At 34.7% G+C, this 22,947-nt stretch overlaps 1 protein-coding gene across 3 annotated transcripts in view; it reads right to left on the minus strand.

Moving 5' to 3' along the window:
• The window catches only part of VTI1A (vesicle transport through interaction with t-SNAREs 1A), a 373,769-nt gene that overhangs the window by 277,273 nt on the left and 73,549 nt on the right, over positions 1-22,947 (minus strand). For 2 of the 3 annotated variants that reach the window (XM_011927869.1, XM_011927868.1), the window contains exons 4-5: positions 16,030-16,107; positions 4,914-4,998 (exon numbers count right to left, since the gene is read on the minus strand). In XM_011927869.1, coding sequence (XP_011783259.1) covers positions 4,914-4,998; positions 16,030-16,107 — 163 coding nt within the window. Of the gene's footprint in view, positions 1-4,913; positions 4,999-9,687; positions 9,709-16,029; positions 16,108-22,947 lie in introns of all 3 variants that reach the window. The other variant, XM_011927867.1, reaches the window with a different exon arrangement.

The following is a 22,947-nucleotide window of genomic DNA, read 5'->3' on the forward strand; positions in this document are numbered from 1 at the left end:
CAAGGATCTAGAACTAGAAATACCATTTGACCCAGCCATCCCATTACTGGGTATATACCCAAAGGATTATAAATCATGCTACTATAAAGACACATGCACACATATGTTTATTGCGGCACTATTCACAATAGCAAAGACTTGGAACCAACCCATATGTCCATCAATGATAGACTGGATTAAGAAAATGTGGCACATATACAGCATGGAATACTATGCAGCCATAAAAAAGGATGAGTTCATGTCCTTCGTAGGGACATGGAAGAAGCTGGAAACCATCATTCTGAGCAAACTATTGCAAGGACACAAAAGCAAACACCACATGTTCTCACTCATAGGTGGGAACTGAACAATGAGAACATTTGGACACAGAGTGGGGAACATCACACACTGGGGCCTGTCGTGGGGTGGGGGTAGTGGGGAGGGATAGCATTAGGAGAATCCTAGGTTTGTAAGTGTGGACCTAATTAGTTAATCTCTCTCTGCCTTGTTTTCTCATCTTTAAAGTGAGGAAAGGATAATTACTACATAGGTTTGTGGTGAGGATTAAAGAGAGAATGAATATAAAGTATGGAAACCAGTGTGTGGCCCATATTAAATGTTCAATAAACATTGTATTATTTCTACATATATTCAGTTATCAGGACACACAAGGCCCTGGGTGAAGGCTGGAGCTCCTCTTCTTCGCGGCAGGAAGGCTGGCAGAAGGTTAGCTCCCTGTGGTGAAGAGATCAGCCGCCACCTGGGAAGTCAGGGCCAGGTGGCCTGCAGTGACTACTGAGAGAAAGGGTGACAACTTATAAGGCTTGGTGCCCAGGGATGGGGGAGCAAGATCATCACAAGTGGTACAGATTGTGATTCAAGGATGTGAGGCTGCTGAGTGTAGACAAACTCTCACAGTTCTAGAGATGCACTGCCAGGTGCACAGGGGCCCATCTACAGTACCGGTGGGACAGTTGGGAGGGTCTTAAGTTACCTGTTTACGTATTAAAAGCAGAGAGTGAGCCTTGCGTTTCTGCCCTTATACAATTTCTCTTTCAGCCTGTTTCTTTCTTAATAATACAGCTCCCATTAGTTTTGTGTCTACTGTTAATTCTGGGATATTTACTTCAGAGAAAAGAAGAATCGTAATTTCAGAACAAAGGGCAGAAGACCCAGAATTTTGAGTAATAAGTCCCTGACCTCAAACCAAATGGATATCTCCACAGCTAAAAGTCATATCTGACTATTAACAGTAACAAAAAAAAAAAAAGAAAAGAAAAGAAAAAAAAAAAAGAAAGAGCTGCTTTTTATTCACAGATTCTAGGACAAGAACTTAAAAGCAATGCCACACTGGATCAAGCCAGTGGTTCAGGCAACCAGTGTAGTGTTCTGTCAATTAACTTGTTGCTTCATCAATTTTCTCAAATAAGAAAGGATCCATGAAACAAACTTGATTGGTAGTAAATTCTGTGCATATCAGGGTGTGAACAGCACTTAGGAATAATCATGTGCCTTTTCTCAGACTCAGCACATTGTGAACATGTGACCCTCTGCTGAGTTCCAGAAGAGAAAATGACTGCCTATATGACAAAATAAGATATCAAAAATGATTCAAGAATTTTAGACAATGGATTTCATTATTTGTTAGGAAGACCCTATAACGTGCATTCTATTCTACTCTACTCCGTTCTATTTTCTACATAACTTTCTTTTATAGCATTTGCCAATTACACTCATCAAGTTAATGAATAGAAAAGTTTACAGATTTTTGTTGAAACCTTTGCCAATGATTCTGAAAGTTAACCACTTCTGCTGATCGTGGTTTTTAAAAATGATGACTTTAACAGAGCTCTCTTTAGTTTCTAAGCCCCTAAATACATATGACCTTATTTTACTTCATAACAACCTTAAGGGATACATAGAATCTGGTTGACAGTTTCTATTTTGCAAATATAAGAACATTTGCAGAGAGGTTAAATGATTTCTCAAAGTCACACAGCTGATTAAAGACATGGACAGATGATGCGGTTTTTCTCTCTCTCTAATTCAGTGTATCAGGCCATAGTTTCCCTTTGTAGTGAAGTAAAAATTTGAAAAAAAAATTGAAGGCCTAAAATAGGGATGCCAATTTTGTTATTCTTCTAAGTAAAGGAAAAAAAAAATAACTTCTACCTACTATTTCAATCATATTACAACTTTCCTTTATACCCCAAAATAGGAAAAACATCATCTTCCAAATAAGTGTAGCCTTGTGAATTAATAAAATATGCTTTATGAGAAACTCACTATGTTCTACTTATCTTCTCATTTTGCAGTGCACTGGTGAAAACTGTTGTGGTCTAGAACTGGCTCTCAGATCAATACTTGGAATCCATTTCCCTCTTTTGTGCTGTTTCAAAAGTTATACTAGCTCTTCCACCTCTCTTCCTCCTTGCATTCCATAATCTTTAAGAAGAAGACTTCAATAAGTGCTGAAAGTTTTTCCTTTCCAAAGATGCTGTTCTGACACTTTAACAAATGGTAGGTATCCTAAATTTACATCACAGTCAAAATACAGAGCTATAGATTGACAAGCCATGACTCGGCTGAGGACCAGTAGGGAAGCAGGAAATACAGAAACAATATGGTGCCCACCCCAGTGTATTCCATCCCATTACTTCAGTAAGTAGAAAGAGCAGGAAAAATGCTTTGTCCCTGCCTTCTCATTTCCCACTCCACTTTCAAATTCATCCACAAAAGTAAATTAGCAATGATGACTCCCGTCTATGCACAGGCTGAGCCACATCTGTCTTTACTTCCACAAAGCCCATTCTTATCCATTCTCCCAGACTTGGTCTTGTATTCTGCAAGAAGTTCCCAAGCCTTATATGACAAGTCAACATCTAATTTTATAACACTTCATAGTCAATACCATAGTACTTTACTAAAAAGTCCAAAGGGACTGAGGTAGGCTGATGGGACACTCTTAAGTTGACATTTCCATGTTGGTTATGTTGATAGTTTGATGTGGATGTTATGTTTTAGCACACGCCAAAAATAATAACTATCAAATCCCATTCAAGCATATAACTTTGATCAATACACAGTCATTTGGTATCTGCGATCTTCTTTCAGCTTTGAGAGGGAGCTATATGAATAGTGTAGTGAAAGAAAAAAAAGACACGCAACTATGTAACCCAATCAACCAAAGAAAGCCTTGCGATCACGGTCACATCGAGAAGACCCCCTGAGCATGAACCAGCCCCATGTGGAAAGAGGCTGACCAATGGATGTTTTGTCAAGGAAGGTCCCTGTGATTATGGTCATATTCCACAGACACAGTGCTATGTTCCCCAAGGATTGTCAAAGTAACACATTTTGTTTCCTATTCCTTTAGTATTTATAAATTTCAATCATAATAAAAGTTATCTTCTAGGAGATAAAGATAAATGCCTGTAGATCATCAATGACCACACAATAATAATAACATTTATATTTGTACATGTGTTTTTTGGTATATAAAACATTTTTACATGTACCATTTTTTCTTAAGAATGTTCGGGGATAGGCAATATTATTTCCATGTTATTGAAGAAGAAACTGAGGCTCAGAGAGGTTACGTGATCTCCTCAAGGTCACACAAACAAGAGCTAGAACCCAAGCCTGGTCCTCTGACCTCATGTTCAAGGCTCTTTTCATTATTCACATTCTTTCCAAGAACAGTCACCTCTAAAGATGAGCTCCCAAACAAAAAGAACACACAAAAGCTGGCTTTTATTCCAATCAGGGCAGAAAGCCAATCTATCAATTACCTCAGGGCGAAGGGCTGTCCATAACTATTAAATCTGGAAAGGTTTGTGGTTTTCTTTAGTTTTTTCACTATTAATATAATGCAAACGTTGTTTGTATTATTCCTATTTGGTTGCCTAGAATTCATCACATTAACCAACCAATATAGGGCAGCCATGAACACAGGACAAGAAAAACACTGGCCATTCATAAAAGAAATTATTTGGAATCATTTTCATCATACTTGCTCTTGCAAAATAAACATTTCTGTGACTCTAAATTTTTAAAAATTGATAAAAATATTGTGGATTATGTATTTTTGAGGCTTACACATTGGGTAAGAGCTATGCAAAATATGCTTGACAAAACAAAATAAAAAGGGTAGAGTAATAATAAGAAACTGATGACTAATAAGGTATTAATGGATATTTATTTACTCTGGAGACAAATAGTCATTGCATGAAACATTTATAATAAAAAAGCATGTTCATTTTAAGTAGACTAATTTTAGAAGTCATACTAAGATTACGTTTTCTGAAATTAATAACTGGGGTTAATTCAAACCAAAAGTTTGAAGAGCATTAACTAATGCTAATAAGATTATCATGAACATGAGCCTTACTCCTTGCTATGACTTTTTCATAATTTTTGTATCTGATTATAGGCTCTATTCATGATTTTTTTTTTAACAGGATTATTAAGAATCATTTCCAACACCAGGACAAATGTGCAAAGCAAAGTAGGTATTGTTATTTCTTTGTCCCTAGTTCACATGATTTAGATTGATTAAAATGTTAATTTTTACATATGTGAATAAAACGTAAAGGAGCAAACAACTGGAGACTGCACCATGTGCTAGCAATCATTGCGGGTGGGTAAACTGACAACATGTAACTGCATATTAAGACAAATGTAGAATTTAGACAAAGTATTCCATCTCTTTTCAGATGTATACTTTTAAACCTCAGGAACTGTTTTCAGTAGATGTCATGCCTTTTAACTTGAAAAAAGATAAGCGCAAATAAGCTCCCAATTGTCTCCCCAATATGTAAACCACATCTCGGGCTGCTGTCTCTGCTACTCCTTTGAAGTTTCCCTGAAATGTCATGTGTTGTGAAGACTGCTGTGCATAAGCAAGACAATTTGCTCACTCTCAGAATTCTTACCGGTTTCCACTGCTATTTGGTATCCAGCCTCTAGTCTCCGAGATGACCTTTCCAGCCTCTCTGTGTTATCGAGCAGATGTGCCCTCTGAAAAAGAAAAAGGGGGAAAAAAAAAATCAGACGGCCGTCTACAATGTTCTTTTTTTGCCTTAAAAAAAAAAATGCCTTCGTATGCCCTAACATGGGGCGGGGGGCTCATAACCCATTACAGTTAATTTTTAGCGAATTTTCCATTATAGGAACCACTACCCCAGACAGATTTCCAACACTCACGTATGGACCATTCACTTTTTTGTTTTTAAAAGGAGACTCGCATTGTATGTGGCCACAACGAATCTTACTCCAAAATACTGAGAAAAGTACGCAGACCATACCCAACTGGATCTTTTCTGTTTCAGCAGAGATAGATATATGAGATACTTGCATAGATCTATGTTCCCTATTTGTATTTATTTTTTATAAAATGCAATCATTTCAAAAATCCATTTGCTCCTTTGATTCTTGCATATAGAAATTTTAAAACAGGAACTTTATTTGTAAGAAAATGATCCACAATTTTGGATGTGCAACAAGATGCTATATAGAACAACATATGCTACTAAGACAGAATACTAAACAGCACTTCTAGTTTTCAGACAACTGGAGGCAACACTAAGAAACAAGAGACACATGTTTCTCCATTTACATAGATGGACAAAATTGTGGATTTGTTCCTAAATATATGGTGCTATGTAGATTGAAGTTGACATTTTAACACACAGTGGTTTAGACTGTGAACTAAATTTACAGTCATTATATATACCTCTTTTATATTTATCTGATGGGGAAATTAGAGGATTTTCTTCAAATCCTCAGCTTCTAAACTTTCTTTACTCCATTGAGATGGTTGTTGTTAATTTTTTTTAATATAACCATAATGATCATACATTAGATCTATTCAGGTTGCCAGATTTATAAGCTAATCATGGTTATGAATGGATAAAAACTGATGCATGTGTGTATGTGTGTGTGTGTATATATATATGTCTAGATACTTAGAAATATACAAATGTATGTATCTGTGTGTGTGTGTGTGTGTACATGCATACATGTACCTACATATATTAATATCTTCCCTTCTCAAATCAGTATTGGTATTTGGCCAAAAAGAAAGAAAAAACACAAACACAACTCCTACAACTTTGTGTTGTTGACAGATGTCATTTAAAATTGGAGAAATCCTTTCTAATAATAATAAAAAAGGAGGTGCCACACATATTATCTGAGTGGCTGTCGAGCGAAACGATCTACCTTGCTCTAATGAGCCCCCATGGATCTTGGAGATGCAAGCTGTATTGACATGCACACTTAAGCTAATACACCTAGACCAGTGCCTCCAAGCTCTAGCAGCCAGGGATGCTGACAGAATATCTCGCTTCCATCTTCAAAGAAAGGAAGTGATTAGTATGTTATCATTACCATTCAAAACGTGATTTCCTTATTCCCTCCCGGCATAGGTGACACATCTGAGATGCGGCCAGACGTTGGAGGCAGCTAAAGCCACATCAAAGCTTTCCTTGAAATTTTTTTGGGGGGAAGGGTGGGGGGGTGAGAATCATTAAAACAATGCATTTAGAACAGAGAGATAGGACCTGATGTGAAGGTCAGGAAGCTGCAACAACAGTCTATAATAATTAATAGAGTTGTCCAATGTACAGCAGAGAAATTAAGAGAAAAATTGTACCCTCCCTCTGCAAAAAAAAAAAAAAAAAAAAAGAAAAAACCTAAATAAATAAAACAGAGAAAGGAAGGAAAGCTTCTTGTATCATTAAAAAGCAAAATCACTGAAGGCTGTAATTAAGAAAAAGAAGAGAAAGGAGAGCTCTATGTGTCTGACATTGATGACTGTTTTTAAATAAAATTAAACACTTTACTAAGGCTTGTCAAAAATAGCTTTCTTATCCCTAAGTTTTCTTATGTGCAGGTTCTGGGAGCAAGGATTGCTCTTCCCTTCCCTGAAAATTGTTTTCTACCTTAACAAAGGACTTAACTTCAAACTGGCGATTCTCTAAAAAGATATCAGATCTGTGAAATCAAAAGTAAATCTGAATTTTAATCCAGAATAAGACAACAAAGATTTTTGCTTCATTTTCATATTGGATGAAATCCCAAAATTAAAAGAAAACATTTAGTAATTAGAGATTAAAAGAAAAAAAAAACAAAGATCGATACTGGAAATGGATTTCCACTTTTATAATAATATTTAATGTAGGAAATAAAGCATTTAAATGTAAAATAACTGGGGGGATTTCATGGTTATAACAGCAAAATTTCTGAAAGACCTTTAAAAATATATGTATATTACTAAATAATAGAAGTAACTCTTCTTTAGGACAGTTCAATTTTATCAGAGTAAATCTGCACACAAGAGGACTATCAGTTTACCACCAGCTTTACAGCAGGATTTCACTTTGTGTTTTGGAACCTCTTCACTTAAGTCAAACTAAAATCAAGTTCTTGAAACAGCTGCTATTTACATTGTTCCCTTAGTTGTACATTGCCCTGGTCTCTGTAAATGAAAGGAAATACACTACAGTAGCAGCTGATGCTTTCAACTTGCCCCCACACTCCATCCCAAACTCATTCGCTCACCCTCTTCTCAGCCCTTTTCAAAGCAGGTAAGTGAAGCTGTGCAGGAGCTTCAGACAGAGCTCAACTTGTGTGAGGAGCTGCGCAATGTGGAGAGCTGGAGACGCAGGATTCAAACGGAGCTCGGCACAGCCAACACCAGATCAGCTCCCTCTGCACTACAACCCTGCCTCCAAGCATGCCCCCTTTCCAAAACTGAGCCCAAAAAGAGCATCACAAGGAAGGGAAGGGGCATATTTTTGTTTCCAAGCGAAACAAAACACATTTTGGAGCATCTTGTCTTTTTAGCACAGTTGCAAGTTAAGAAACATGGGGGTAACATTCACTCTATGATTACTATTAGAATCCTGACTGAGAAATAATAACTTCTCAGCAAGCCATATACCAATGCAGCATCATCACTGTAATCTAGTCTAGAAATACCAATGCTAGATCCATATCAAAGACTGTTAAAAGAATATTTCAGAGTATATTATTCTATTAGTTGATTAATTCTTCCAAATATAATGAAATTACGGGTTACAGTTTCGGAAACATGAATTCCAGAACCATAACTGATGAAACTGCTACTACAGGCACAAGAAAAGAATTAAGCCATTAAACAAAAATAAAAAATACTTTAAAAGAAATGCAGATGTGATGTTCTAAGTTTTGGAATTAAGATTTCTAATTTGACACAATTAGGCTTAACAAAAATAAATCTTCTGTCAAAAATGTTGATTGTAATAAGCCACAATATATAAATAACATTCACTGCTTAAATTCAGGGGCAAGGGCTTCATGTAATTTCTTCATATAGAGGTTTTCAAGTTAATTGTTAGTTCCATTAACACTGGAAAATTCAGATTCTTCACCTAAACATGAACATATGCAAATACAACAAGCAGATACTCTATCTTGCAGAAAAATAATATTTATGTTATCCCTCACCTCAAGAATAATCTTACACATCAAAACTGCAACTGATTATATTCATTTAGTAAATATACAACTGCTCCCCTGTAGGGAAGATAAAAAACACAAAAAGGTTGGAGGGTGAGGGTTTTTGTATATTTCTCCCCTTCATTTTATATATCATGATTACTTTTTCTGAGGCAGGACGTCAGTAATGCATCTTAAATTCAAAGAGTTGTTGAAAACCACTATCTAGAAGCTTCTAAATTAACATCTGCATCACATAATGATGACATACCAATAAAAAAATTCTAGAAAATTCTCAATCAATGCAGTCAAACTAAACTCAAAAGTAATTCATACTACCCTATACTATAAGCAATTAGACAATTTTTAAATTGCAATATAGGCCATTATGTCTTAATAGAAAAATAAAACCCAACCTTACTAAATAAAAAATATGACTATCTCTAAAAAAGAGTACCAAAGCATATTTGATATGTTTGACTTAATTTTTTAAAAATAGAATTATTCAGCATCCCTCATTAAAACAAGGATACAATTATAAACATTGTGGTAAATATTTGCTGAGCCACACAAAAAAAGTCTGGAGTTGCATTATGAAACAGTCCAGCAAACTCAGAAAAATGAGAACTCACTTGGGTGCTGTATGCTACAAAAAGGAAAGTGTTTAACAATGACGAAAACTTTGGCCATTCTTAGGTATCTATGTATACAGAGTAGCAGGGCATTTATAACATATGTGTGTTTCCCCAAAAGGATAATAGATCCATGGTGTCTTATGTTAAACCTAATAATTTTGGGTGGGGGAAAGGAGTTTATTTAAGAACAGTTTACAGTAAAGTAAATCAGAATATTAGGGAAAAAAAATCATGCTAGCTTCTTTGAGAAACTACATAAATAAACTTGAAGTTAGAGCCTACAATAAGACTACACTCAGGTAGAGTTTTAAGATATTCCTTTATTATTCCTCCTTATTTTTGGCCATTAAAGTATTAACTTTGTCCCAGTTCCAACAAAGAACAATGATCCCTGAGATAAGCATGATTAGGATATAGTTGTGTTTTAAAAGATTGTGAGCAGAAAAGATTGCTGAACAACATAAACGATACTTTTTGCTCTGTGTAGATTTATCTGGAAAAACAAATCCAAAGATCCGCTTCAGATTTAAAAACTCAATTTTATAGGGAAAAGCAGAATTAAAAAAAAAAAAAGAAGCTAGGAAGTACTCACCTCTTCACGTAATTTTATCAACTGCAACATGAATGCACAAAAAAAAGATAAAAAGGAAAGAAATGGCAGGAAAGAAAGATCAGTTGTGTGACAGGATACAGAATTAACATTGACAATTTATCTGTTTACATGTTTAGCATTTAAAAATCACAGACAAACACATTAAAAGAACCTAAACATAGACTACATGCAGAGTTTTTTGAACGAATAAAGATCACTTTCTCACACTGTCACATTAAACAAAGAGAATAGTGTGAAATTCTCTTTTAAAGTACATCTAAGACACCATCATGAAATAAAGGGGAACGACTTCATAGAAGTCTATATTATAAAGAAAGAAAACAAGTTTACTGTTCCTCTCTTCTAAGAATGTACCATTGAAGAGGTTTTGTATATACAAGTTTTCAGGATGTTTCTCTATTTGGAATCTTGACAACTGATTTCAGATTTTACCTATAAATGAAAATGATTAATAGCTCATGCTTTGGTTCCAAAAAGTATTTAAAACAACAAACTATTATGTTAGTTAATGTTATACTTGTACCCACTCTAGTAGTAATAAGACTGCATTTGGAGGTAATGTTATTTTAATAGAAAATAAAGTATGCCAGGATAGAGAATACTTATTTAGAACATAGTATCAAAAATTCACTATCATATGAACTTTCGTGTATGTAAGAGTCAACTTCTAGGTTTTTGTTTTGCTTAAGAGGCTACTGCAATCATGTGGCATGTTTTCATTTTAATTTTTGAATGATTTCTTCATTTTTCAATTTTCTTCATATTGTAAACTAGCAATGAGCTCTTAATTCATTTATATTGCAGTTTGTTTTCACTAAAGTCAAATAAAAAATCACTCCTTACTTGTTAGTCAATTCTCCTATGATAACATTTTAATTCTCTTATTTAGAACATTTTTCTATTTGCCTTAAATATATAGATAAAACAAGCTGCTTAACTCTTTAGGAACTAAAATAATTATATAACCATATATCTGGCTCATTGTGTGTGTGTGTGTGTGTGTGTGTGTGTGTATGTGCATGTGTATTTGACACTATTCTCAACTACAAATATCACTGTATAAGTGAGATGACGACCACAGTTTCTGCAATGACTAGAAACCGAAACCTATGTTGTTAACAGACTAAACCACATTCCAGGTCTGAAATTTGCATCCTCAGCAATTCAGGTCTACAACTGATAATTTTTAAACATCCAAATATCTGTAACATCTGTTATAACACTTGACATATGCAGGCCAATAAATTAAACTATTGCTTTGGGAGAAATGTGCCTGAATTGCTCACTATAAGTCTCCTAAAAGTATCATGTTTACTATAGCCCGGATATCTCAACGCTTAATGCTGTTTTTGTCCCGAATTCAAGGAAGGCAGTATGCATTCCAGCTTATTCTGTTATTTCATTTGTTATACGAAAAGTATTTTGAGTACCAAAGAATAAGATTTTAAAAACTGTTAAGAATCCTTTATAAAAAAGGTACATAAGTTAACATGTAATGTCTCACAGTACATTCAGTGAAAATGAAACTATTATCATAGTTTCAAAATAGACAAGAAATTGTCTTTATTTTTAGTAACACATTCTCTCAGCAACCATCCAGTAACACACAAGTAAATCATCTTGCCATTTCACATGAAAAGTTCTAATTCTTCCCCAAAAGAAGCAAAATTTTATACGAAAATACCTGGCCTATCATATATCGGAATCTTTCTCTTTGCCATCCCAACATCATGGGAGAAAAAGGCAAACATTAATTCTCAGAAAGAGACGATCTGGGAATTGATCGGCCAGCTATCTTTTCTTTCTGGGGGCACTATTCTTTGGTTGACTATGATACTTAAAGGGCCAAAGTTTAAAACTACTCTTCAGCAATAGAGACCATTTGGGGCATGCCACCCTGCCATAATCAATGAGTGTTTAAAAATGCTACCCATTTGTTTTTTCAATAGGTTCCAAACAAAAAACGTTCTATCTTGTTTGTGCTGCATGGCTGCATTCAAGCTCTACGTTGGATTTGTAGCTAAGCTAGGTAATGGGAGGGTTTTTCATCTGTATCTTTTTTTTTTTTTGGTTAGGCCGAGAGTTATTCATTCAAGTAAACAAAAGATGGCCTATTTTTGAAAATTAACAATGCTTAGACTAGACTGTAAGTCGTGATTTCGTATTTTCTCGAGTTACTAGCTCCATCATAGGCAACGCGAGAGTGTGCAATGCCACCATGTTGAGCTATGATAATCAACATCTTTTTTGAAACAAAGATTTTTTCCCCCCAATGCAGAATTTGATACAAGAGGTAATCTGTTCCTTTGTGGGCTGAAAAAATCTGGTTTACGCTGGTTTGAACCAGTGGAATCTCTTGTGGTTAAGCCTTCTGCTGTGACTAAAATCAAAACTGCACTGCAGAGCATGTGAGGGTTCATGCGCGCGCGCCTCTGTGTGTGAGGTGCGTCACGTGACCCCCAGAACTACCGAATTTTTTTTAAAGCTGATAACGCGACTGCCGTCTCTGTCCGCATACAGATAACGAATAAATGCTGAACTCTATTAAACGCCCTTTACACATTATCGTGGGTCGAAGACACAATTTTCTGAACTTATGATGACAGTCTATTTATTTTGCTATAAACCCTCAGCACGTAACGAACAGATTTGTGCCTGGTAATGATCTGCTCTGCCGGGGCTATATGAAATGATACCGACCTTCTTTAGATCTTGGGGAATTAAATTGACCGACTTCACCCCCTGGTCTGTAGCTGAAGTTTGACACACTTTATGCACAGCAAGCCCAAATCAGAACTTAAGAGAACCTCGTATTAAGAAATTAAGCAATCATTATCTGCTAAATATTGCTTTGCCACAAAACTTTCCACACATTTGGAAATAGTCTACTCTTTATATTTTGAATCTTCTATTTAGGATTTACTCAAAGTCACTGATCAATATAATTCTGCATATAGAAACTGAGAGAGTATTAGGGTTCAAAACCAAAGCTTGGAACAGTTTATTTGCCCCATTATCACACATCACTATGAAAGGCTTTATGATTTTATTCTACAACTTGTGTTTTTCCTTTTATGAGAATGGTTCTCATGAAATGCAATCAAGTTAGGAACTATTAATTTCCACTCTAAATACATCACTACATTCAAGAACTCAACTCTTCCAAAGAAATAAAATGTTGCCTCGTGGAATGGTAAATACGGTATTTTCAAAGAATAGAATGATAATGCTTAAGACAATAGTCCTTGGAAAGCTGATAGCCCAACAGTACTTGAATGTACAAAGTAGGTAATTTTCTTCTCCCTTCTTTGTAAATCAAGCACGAGCTATATTTGATTGAATGAAATGAATATGAATCAGAAATGAATGTACACAAAAGCATTTAATTTGGAATTAAATGCAAGGTGCATTGTATGAGGGACATTAAAAATGCTTTTGAAAAATTCTTAATTTCTGAATTTTTAACATTTCTAATCATGGCAGAAATGTTTATGTACCTAAGAGTATATTAACATACTTTATAGTTAATTGGCAGACTATAATTATATGTATTAAAAGTCAGGTTTCAGATGCCTAAAAAAACTGCATCATAAATTACCAGAATGAGAAATAATAGCTATTGTATTCATATTGTCGAATCTTCGCAAAGAAGCAACTATGAGAAGGCTGTGTATGTGACGTTGAAAATACCTAGCCAGTATTTTACCTATACAATCATTGCTGTTAATTCCTTATTTTCCTATTTTGATCAATATTTTTAAACTGACAGATATATCCCAATTGCAGTTAAATGAATATTGCTATTTTTATCTCATTTTGTTTATCTCCAAGTTTTATCCATATATTGTTAGCATTCCATGGACAAGAAGTTCTGAAAATCAATTTATTAGGAAATAACTTAGAAGTAAACTTATTTGTAGGCAGAAGATCTTTTCTTATATAAATTATAAGTAACCCTACCTAGAAAAATCTCTTCCTAGCTACCGAGCTACAAAAATTAATATAGAGCCAAATTAAAATTTTTTCTTTCTTTACAGAAAGAGCTTCTGTCTTGATTCCATATTCTGAATGAATGCTGATATGGAATAAAAAAGTTATTCTCAAGTGACCATACCTAGTTAAGGATGTGTTTTAGTTTGAGGGATTTTAATTTCTATATTATGACAAAGAGCCTTAAAACAAAATGCAATGACTTCATATGAAATGGAAACTTTGCTACATTTGGTAACAAAATATCCAAAAAGTTAAGTGTGGTCTCTTTGAACTTTTACACCTCATTCAAATTTTAGACGGAAAAGTTCACACAAGTAATAATCTAACAGTATATATTCGCGTGACTATAATTTATCATACTCTATTTATTGAAGTGACAGTTCCTTACATCTAAACTTCAGGCTCTCCAAGCACTTTCAGAATTTGTAAGTTTGATTTATACAAGTCCAGGGGAAATCTGTGCATAATCACTTTAAAGTGACAGGAATATAATTTGAAAAATTCAGAAAATATGAACTCAATCTATTTTTGTGGAACAGTTTTCTTTAGGCATAAAAATCATACTTACATGTACGCAAGGCAAATGTTTTAGACATATAAAATGTCCACGAAGAGAAGTGAACATGTTTGAAAAAAAAAGGGATCCCTGTCATAGAACTGCAACATCCATTACAATAAAGGCGTCTGAGCTAGACAGGCACACCCCCTTCCTTTCTATTTCCTCTGCATTAGGCAGTAGTTTCAAATGAAGGAAAGATCTATGACATGGGAACTACGCATTCACTTTTTTGCAAAAAAGTTAATGCTTTTTTTTTTTTGCAGTAGATAGGAAATAAAACTATGATTCCTTCATTCAAGAGGTATGAGCAATCTAAATCTCACTTTAAAAACAGAAGAAAATATTTCTCTCATCCTCACATTATTTAATCTATTATGAGTAAAACCCCTTTATCACATCACCCTTTTATGTTTGATGTGCTGTTTTTTTTTTTTTTTTTCCTTTAGCTATTCTCACATTTCAATCAGGGAAGCTGAAATCCCAAGTCAAATCTGAACGTGTTCACATGTCGGAACTCAAGCTGATAACATCCAAATAGTGGAGGAGGTGAGATCTTTCCAAAAACAAACATAATCAGCTCAGACATTCTTCTCTCTTTTTTGGGGATGGGTGAGTAGAGTCCTTAATCACACAAACAACATCCCTATTACAGATTATAATATAATAGATAGCAATATACTATTAGCATATATAGACCTACAATATCATTTATTTGAGATGGTAAATACAATTATGTAATTTTCATAATATGTATCAACATATAATGTTTCACTATTGTATTGAAATTTTGGTTTACTCAGTGACTGATTTATGTTCATTTTCATTTAGGCAGAGTAGAGACTTTTATAACACTTGCCAAAGTGGCATTAGTGACCATGTTCAGGTCTTACTTCTGAAGGTCCCTATCATGTATTTTCTTTAAAAGTGTCAAAGAAAATCAGTCATTAGGGTTCTTTTGGGACATTTTTAAAGTCATGTCTACACTGAGGTTCTTAAAACTTTTTTAAAGTTGTATACAGTATCTGCATGAATTAATGGAGTCTGTAGTATTAATTCAAAGAAAGAGGCGGGACATTAATTAGACTCATGACACTACGGTATGATCCAATGAGAACTGACAGCCAAGGTGTAAAGCCCTTTTAAGAAGAAATTGTATCTTATTTTTTTGCCTACGTAGATCTTAAACTGCAAAAAGACTTATCCTATTATTATTATTATTATTATTATGACTATTATTTGACAGAAGCAGGTCCTCTATATTGGTATCCAAGTTCCACACTGTTGCTTCCAATTTGCATTTTGGTGAATGTATTTTTAAGAAGCCACACAATAGGAGACTGGGCTACCCTGTTGAATTTTGAAAGCTTACTTTCATTTGTTTTGCTGCAAGTGTTGATTTAATTATACTGCATTATTATCAAAGCTGTATTATGTACTTTTTTATTCCTTTTACATGTGTTTGAGGTGAAGACCTTGGCTTTGTCTGCAAACGGTGTGTTTCAAGTTATTCCTTAAGTACTAAATAATAAAGAAAAGAGAAGAAAAGATTTTTTTAAAAGATAGCAGACAGTGATCACAAGGTAAAGGGTTAAATGTAAGATCTCCAAGAAACATTTTGAAGTTGATTAAGACTCCAGCTTTGCATTAAACAGTATCGCTTCCACATGAGTTGCTGCTAATACCGTTAAGGAGCAGCTTGAGAGCCCAGTGCGCCAGTGACCTCCTTCACCCTCCAGCCACCCACCGGGCCTTCCTGATTAGCATTCTACCTGGTTCTCGGAGGAATTCCCATCATCCCCCAGGAGCTCATTCCGTACTTCGTCACTGTAGGCGATCCGTGACCTTTTCTATAAAACAAAACAAAAAGGGAGAGAGTGAGAGGAACGTTAGAAAGTAAAGGCTTCCAAGCTTTATTGGTATCAAGGCTGATCTCAAACCTCGAGAGCCCCCTAATGGAAACCTATTGGCTACAATCTGCACACCAAAGTTGTGTAAAGTTCCTGAACTTGAGAAGTATTATGTAAATTAGAAGTTTTTAAGATGTCAATAATGAAAGGAAACTCTGCGTTGTGTAAGTATTCTATTAATATTCATAAACGGATCCGAACTTGTATATTATTCCATACATTGTCATTCAAGTAAGACCACTAAACTGAAAGAAATATAGCTATATAACTGTATGTCTGTAAAACTCACTAGATTGTACTTAAGACAGGTGTATATAGTTTTTTTTTTTTTTAATATTGTGGCAGGAAATGGACATTACGAAGCTTTCAGTTTAGGACTTTAAAAGTCTCTAATACTAGCGTAATAATTATATCTCCAACTATACTCTGCAATGCCTAGAATAGCATGTCTATATTTCTTTCATTATTGTGATGTTAGTAACCAGAAAGAGAGGGAATATAAAAGCTCCTCCCCTGTACAAACAATAATTTAAATGTCTCCCAGCTCTCTATAAATAATGGCCTAAGGAAAAGTAATGAAAGTGTGTGTGTGCATGTGTGCATGCATGCGTGCATGTGTGTGTCTGGTAAAAGAAACTAAATTTCCCAGTCACAGCAAATAAAGGCAAGTAGGCTATGAGTCAACTTTTCACAGTCCCAGTAAATAAAGACAAGTGGGCTATGAGTCAATGTTTCACACGCTGAAAATGTGTTTTACAAGAAATACACCCTTCTCTATAAAGTCAGAGGGACATGTCTGCAAGCAATTCATGAATTATCTAAATGTATACACATTCGGAAAAGCCAAAAGACTGAACATTCATTGGAAAGCTAAAGTGTGGGCCTCAGATCCCACTTCAGCATCACTATTTCAGATTTGCAAGTTGCTTTGTTGTCTTTTCTGCTTCAGAATTCACTAAGAAAACCATTCCATTAAAAAATGGCAGCTAATCTCTTCCTCACTTGCGATCTAGAGTTTGGGACTTAAAATTTCTTACTTGTTCAATTGTGATCTGAAAAAGTATTGTAGTTTAAAAGGACTATCAATTCCAGAGCAGATGTCAACAATATGATTTTTAAATTAGATTTTAAACTAGTGAATAAGCAACACTGCTTGACCACATAGAGATCATAATACCTTAAACATCAAACATATTACATTGAATTTAAAAGAACCTTAGACAGGAACAACCAATAGACTTTAAATCATTTTGAAGTTACAACTTTTCCCAGTTGGGGTTCCTTATCTTAACCACAAAACACAGAAAATTATTTCAGTAACTATGTTTATCAATTCTCCCAAGGATGGTGCATAAGAAAAAATTTAGTTCATTACATATATTTGAAGACAAGGCTTAAGTCTCTGGCAGAACCCAGTTGAAAAGGCTGAATGGAGTAGAAATAAAAATAAATAAATCTAGACATTCCTTTGCTTTTTAGGGAAAAAAATAAGTTTCATGGAATTCTAAAGGTAGCTCTGGTTAAACTGACACTGGAACACTGGGGTCCTGACTCACAGCTCAGTGCTCGTTCTACCACACAAAATTTCCTCTTCATTCTATTACCTTTTTAGGAAAAAGGCACAAGAATTGCAAAATGTTTTGATATTAAGGAGACGGTGGCATCCACTCCCTGCCCTGAGTCTCCACCCTAAACCCCATTTCCCCGCCACAAATGCATATCTTATACCTTGGCTTCTGCAATAAGTCTATAATTAGATAAATAAAACCAACAATATTGCAGAGAGGAGGACAGAGTAAAGAACTCAAGTCCTCAGCATGAAGTCAGTAAAGATATCTATATCAGATCTCTCGACAATTCAGTAGTGACCCAACTCAGTCATTTGTGAACATGTCAGACTTTTTACCATCACAAACAGCATATATTAAGCCTGGTTCTCTTATTGTATTTACTGAAGCCATTATTAATTAGCTATGTCTATTGACTTCATACAGAATCACATTTAAAAATGCTAAATTATCAGGGCAGTCCACTTCATGGCCTTAATACAATATTTAGATCAAGCCAAAGCTTGCTTTTGCTCATTTGGAGTTCCTACTACAGTAGCTTCAAACTAGCTAAGCAAAAGTATTTTATAGCATTAAAGGAAATGGAAACCTTTAAACAGGCTGTGGTATCAGAGCTGCCTTTTTAATTATTCATTTCATCACTATGGGGGACAAAAACATTCCACAGTATGCAAGAGTATCATATGGAGATTGTTTTTGTTTTCTCCCTTTTTTCACCAAAATACCAACAAATTGGCATAGATTGTTCAATTACATTATATTCTTATTTTGATTTACTATACTTCAAAAGGAGAAAATTATAAATGTGTATCCCTAAATATCTAATCTTGTTTTGGTTAGAATCCATTGCTTTTAAAAACCAGCAATTAAGAGTGTACATGCTCAGCAACAGAGGAGAACTAAGGCTTTATCCACAGTTGAAGGGTGGTCCCTGTAAATGTCATTCTTTACCATTGGGATGGTAAAAACCGGTTGTTTGGATGGCTTTCTGGATATAATTAAGCAAATGATATGCTGAGTTTAACAAAGTGGTCTCTAACAGGACTGACTTTTCTTAAAGAATGAAAAGATAACTCATTTCAAATATCAGAAATAGTTCCTCACGAGCATGACACAACAATGCTGAAAACTGAACTCTTTACATGTGAGTTTCATTTTCCAAACAGAAAACAAATCAAGACTATTAAAAAAAAAAAGAAACTAATTATATTTAGATGCCCAACATTGGTATTTTCTCATAATTTTTTATGACTTGAAAGTTTAAGTTAGCTGATTGTACCTAACCATAACTGAGCCTGCAAGATCATCATTAAACTAACTGAATACCAAAAAAGGGGAAAAATCCTTTGAATGACAAACTGCTTATTTTATGGGTAATTTTCCTCTAAGACATCAATAAATTATGTTACCTTTTATGGAATTAAAAAAAATCTCATGCTACATTAATAAGTACCTACACAATAATTTAATTTCGAAGATTCCAAGTTAATAAAACTCAAGCATTTACTGTATCTTGATAAAGTTCGCTAAAATATTTTTTCTTTATTATCAACGGTATAAAATTTGTACTTTAGCCAAATGCAAACATGAGAATTTGAGCTGGAAATGTCACACATTCAGCTACAGTTTGAAGGAGCCCAATTCATAATGCATTTTATAAATAGTTAATGACTTCTATACATAAGCTAACCAGGCAAATCAAGAAATTGTCAACATTTTTAGTCTTAGTTGTCAGTTACCACTGTCTACTGGTGCTTTATATGTGGCTTCTGGAGAAGACAGAAGCTCTATGCAGTTTGTAATCTACTGCAATTTCTGGTCTGTACCATAAGAGTGGAAAAGCTTCAGCTGACAATACTTGCCACACACACACACACACACACACACACACACACACACACACACACAACATACACAGAGTTAAATACAAGAGTACTCCTCACTTTTAATTGTGTGTTTGTGTAAAGTTTACTTCTTCTAACTTACATACTTTGGTAGACTACATGGTTAGAAAGAAAATCTACAGACCATACATGAACTATAGAAAAAATATGACAAATAAACAACTGATTGTTACCTCTAAGAAGTTACATGCACTAGTTTCAATGGCTATTTTAAACTGATAACACAAGTGAGTTATGAATGCAAGAATTTCGGATTCAAGGTGATTTTCGATTTTTACTTGGTATAAGAACAGGTCCTTTGCATACTGATTGGCTGATTTTCTTAAAGCCAAGTTCAAACAGATACACTTGCTCAGTTCTGTCTGGAAATTTGGCTTGAAACAATCTTTCTACTTGACCCAAGCCTTGACATTTCCCAACTGAACTGAATGTGTTCCTGGACAGGCACTGTGAAATTAGAAACAAAACGAATTAACTTAGCTTAAACTAATTAAAAACTGTGATCTGTGGTTCCGCCTCCTGTATGACTCTACATGTGAAATAGAGTATACGTAACCAGAATGAGGATTCTACAGCCCAGAAATAGCAAAAGCATAACAATGAAGTTGGTTTATTACTAAAGCGTATATGAGAATTTAATTTCCATGGCGTGCACATGGCAAAGCAATTGCTTAAATTGCCTCACCTGGGAATTTAATACAATGTTATCATCAGACCAGCCACACTGTAAATAGATTTATAATGCTTTCCATGTGCTGTACTCTGTTGCATATGAATTAAGTAATGATCTGGTATTACAATAAAATCAGCTAGTTCCCACACCTGGCAGACAGGATATTTCACTAAATTAATACCCACACAGCTATATCACAAGGCATAGGAGAGGAAACCATCTCAAAGGCATTCGACTTGAGTTTTACATGGGATGCAAATACTTGATGGCTATGTAGAATGTCACCACACTGAATAGGGCTGCTGAAGACAATCTGTTTCTAACATCTGTATCACAGAATTAAGACGTTCTCATTCCCATTCGATTTTGGCCTAATTTTCTTCATTCAGCACTTTAACTACTAATCAGCAATCCACAACATTCACAAACACTAAGCAAGCCCTTTATTCTAATCTATGTGCTGCAGACAGCCAAATAATTGATACAGAGTGCAGTATGGTTTTGGTAAGTAATGAAAGAACAGCTTGTCCTACTTCCTAGTCAAATGGGTCTATAGAAGAAATGGTTAATAGATTTCTCCATAGGTCTAAAACAAATTACCCAGTCTGGCCAGACTTTTCCATTGCTTCTACCATGTCTTTCAGTCTCCATATATTTAATAATGCCCAAGGTTACCAGGTGATACATCTATTAAAAATTGCTATGCTTTCATAGCCAAAGAATTTAACTGCTCTAAAGAATTTAACTGCTCCTGTTACAATTAACACTTTGGGATATCTACAGAAAACCATGAAATTATATTGATTAGTTAGTCATATAATTGCTGGCATTCATTTCTTACCTAATTTTATCTGGTTCTAATTAAATAATATCATACTTCTGTAATGCCCAGATGGCATTTTCCAAAATGCATCTATCTTTGGCACCAAGTGTTCCATTTTTAGCCTCAATTTTATTTCTCACGGACAATTTCAGCTTTTTAGCCACACACCACCCCTGCACCAGGACTCAAAAAGGGTCATCAATCCAGGACAGAAAGCTCACATAGTCCAGAAAAAAAATTAAATGCAATGTATGAATTTCTGTTTATCACAGTATTCTCCATGCTGTATTAATTTCTAGCAAAAAGCGATTTAAGGTTAAAACATGTATCATACTACATGGCTTAGGTAAAGGTAAAGAAAACTGTTAGGTAAATGTTTGATCCCTGGAACATTGTTAGGATGGATGGAAAAGCACGGGGTACTAAATAAAAAGAACAGAGATAGCATTTCAGTATGTGATCTTGGTCGAATTAAGTTTTCTGAGCATCAGTTTCTTGATCTCTAAAATAATGGTATAGTATTTATTTCCTAGGGCTGTTGTGAAGATTTAAATGTTATAAACAAATGCAAACCTATCCTAACACTTTGTATATGATGAACTTCAGAGCATGTTCAACTAAATTTTAGTTGATAAATACTGGAAAGGATGCAATAAAACTAGTAGCCATACATGGCTGAAAGTATAAATTAAGCATTCTTAAAAAATCATTTGCCAATACATACCAAAAATGGCTTTAAAAATCTGTATTATTTAGATCCTGTAATTCCACCATTACTGTTTTGCCCAATTCCTTATTTTATGGTGCTGCAATTTCTGGATGGCTTCCAATAGTAAAAAACTTTACTGCATTTCTTCAATGCTATCAGAGAAAGTAAGTTCCAATCTGTTTCTTCTATGTAATCATTCCTCTAAACATGGCTTGCTCTTGCTCAAGGGACTGTTTAGAGTTAAAGGTCAAGCTCATTCACTGGAAAGTGCACATGCCACATGTCACCAATACTGTAGCATTGAAAAAAGGGAAAGCACACTTTGTGTCTATCATAAGCTCATGGCCAATGGACCATATGCAAGCCACCAGAGAAAAAATACTGACACACCCTGCTGCAAGGCTACCAACAGAGCTGGAAAGTAGGTTACCATGAGACTGCTGAAATAATCCATTGTTCTTTAGCATGCAACACCAGAAGAAAAGTTAAAAATTAGTTTTAAAATATGTTGTCTTTTTATCGTAATCACTCTCATTTATTATTTTTGCTTATACTTTCAAACACATTTTCCATGTTCAAAATGGAAATTTATGTTTTGGCTATAAACAGTAAGATAAGTTATACCACATTTCCCCTTGTTTTTAAAATTTAGCTATAATATCATATGCGAATATTTATATGCATATCATGAGGTTTTTTATATATATACACACACACATACACACACACACATAGAGACTAACAAACCCATTTGCAATCCATATGGAATAATAACTATGTTTACAATGCTAGGACAGACTTTTATTTATATTAGGAACTCTGCCCATATTGCTGCTATATCATTTAATGATTTGCAAAACAGAGAGCCCAGAAATTATGCAACCGCACTTCTTCATTTCCTCTTCCAGCATTTCTAAACTTTAGCCTGTAATTTAAATGTAGCATTAACGTTTCAAAAGGTAACATAAGTTAGTATCATGGCCCCACTTGCTTGCATATGCTTGCAGTTTATGACTTTTGACACTGCTATTGAATACGGTGTGGCTGTGTCTTAAATCATGTTAGCTTGTCAATCAACAATTAAATTACTTCATTCAGAAAAT

Source organism: Colobus angolensis, unplaced genomic scaffold (genome assembly GCF_000951035.1).
Source record: "Colobus angolensis palliatus isolate OR3802 unplaced genomic scaffold, Cang.pa_1.0 Scaffold75, whole genome shotgun sequence".
Lineage (NCBI taxonomy): Eukaryota > Metazoa > Chordata > Mammalia > Primates > Cercopithecidae > Colobus > Colobus angolensis.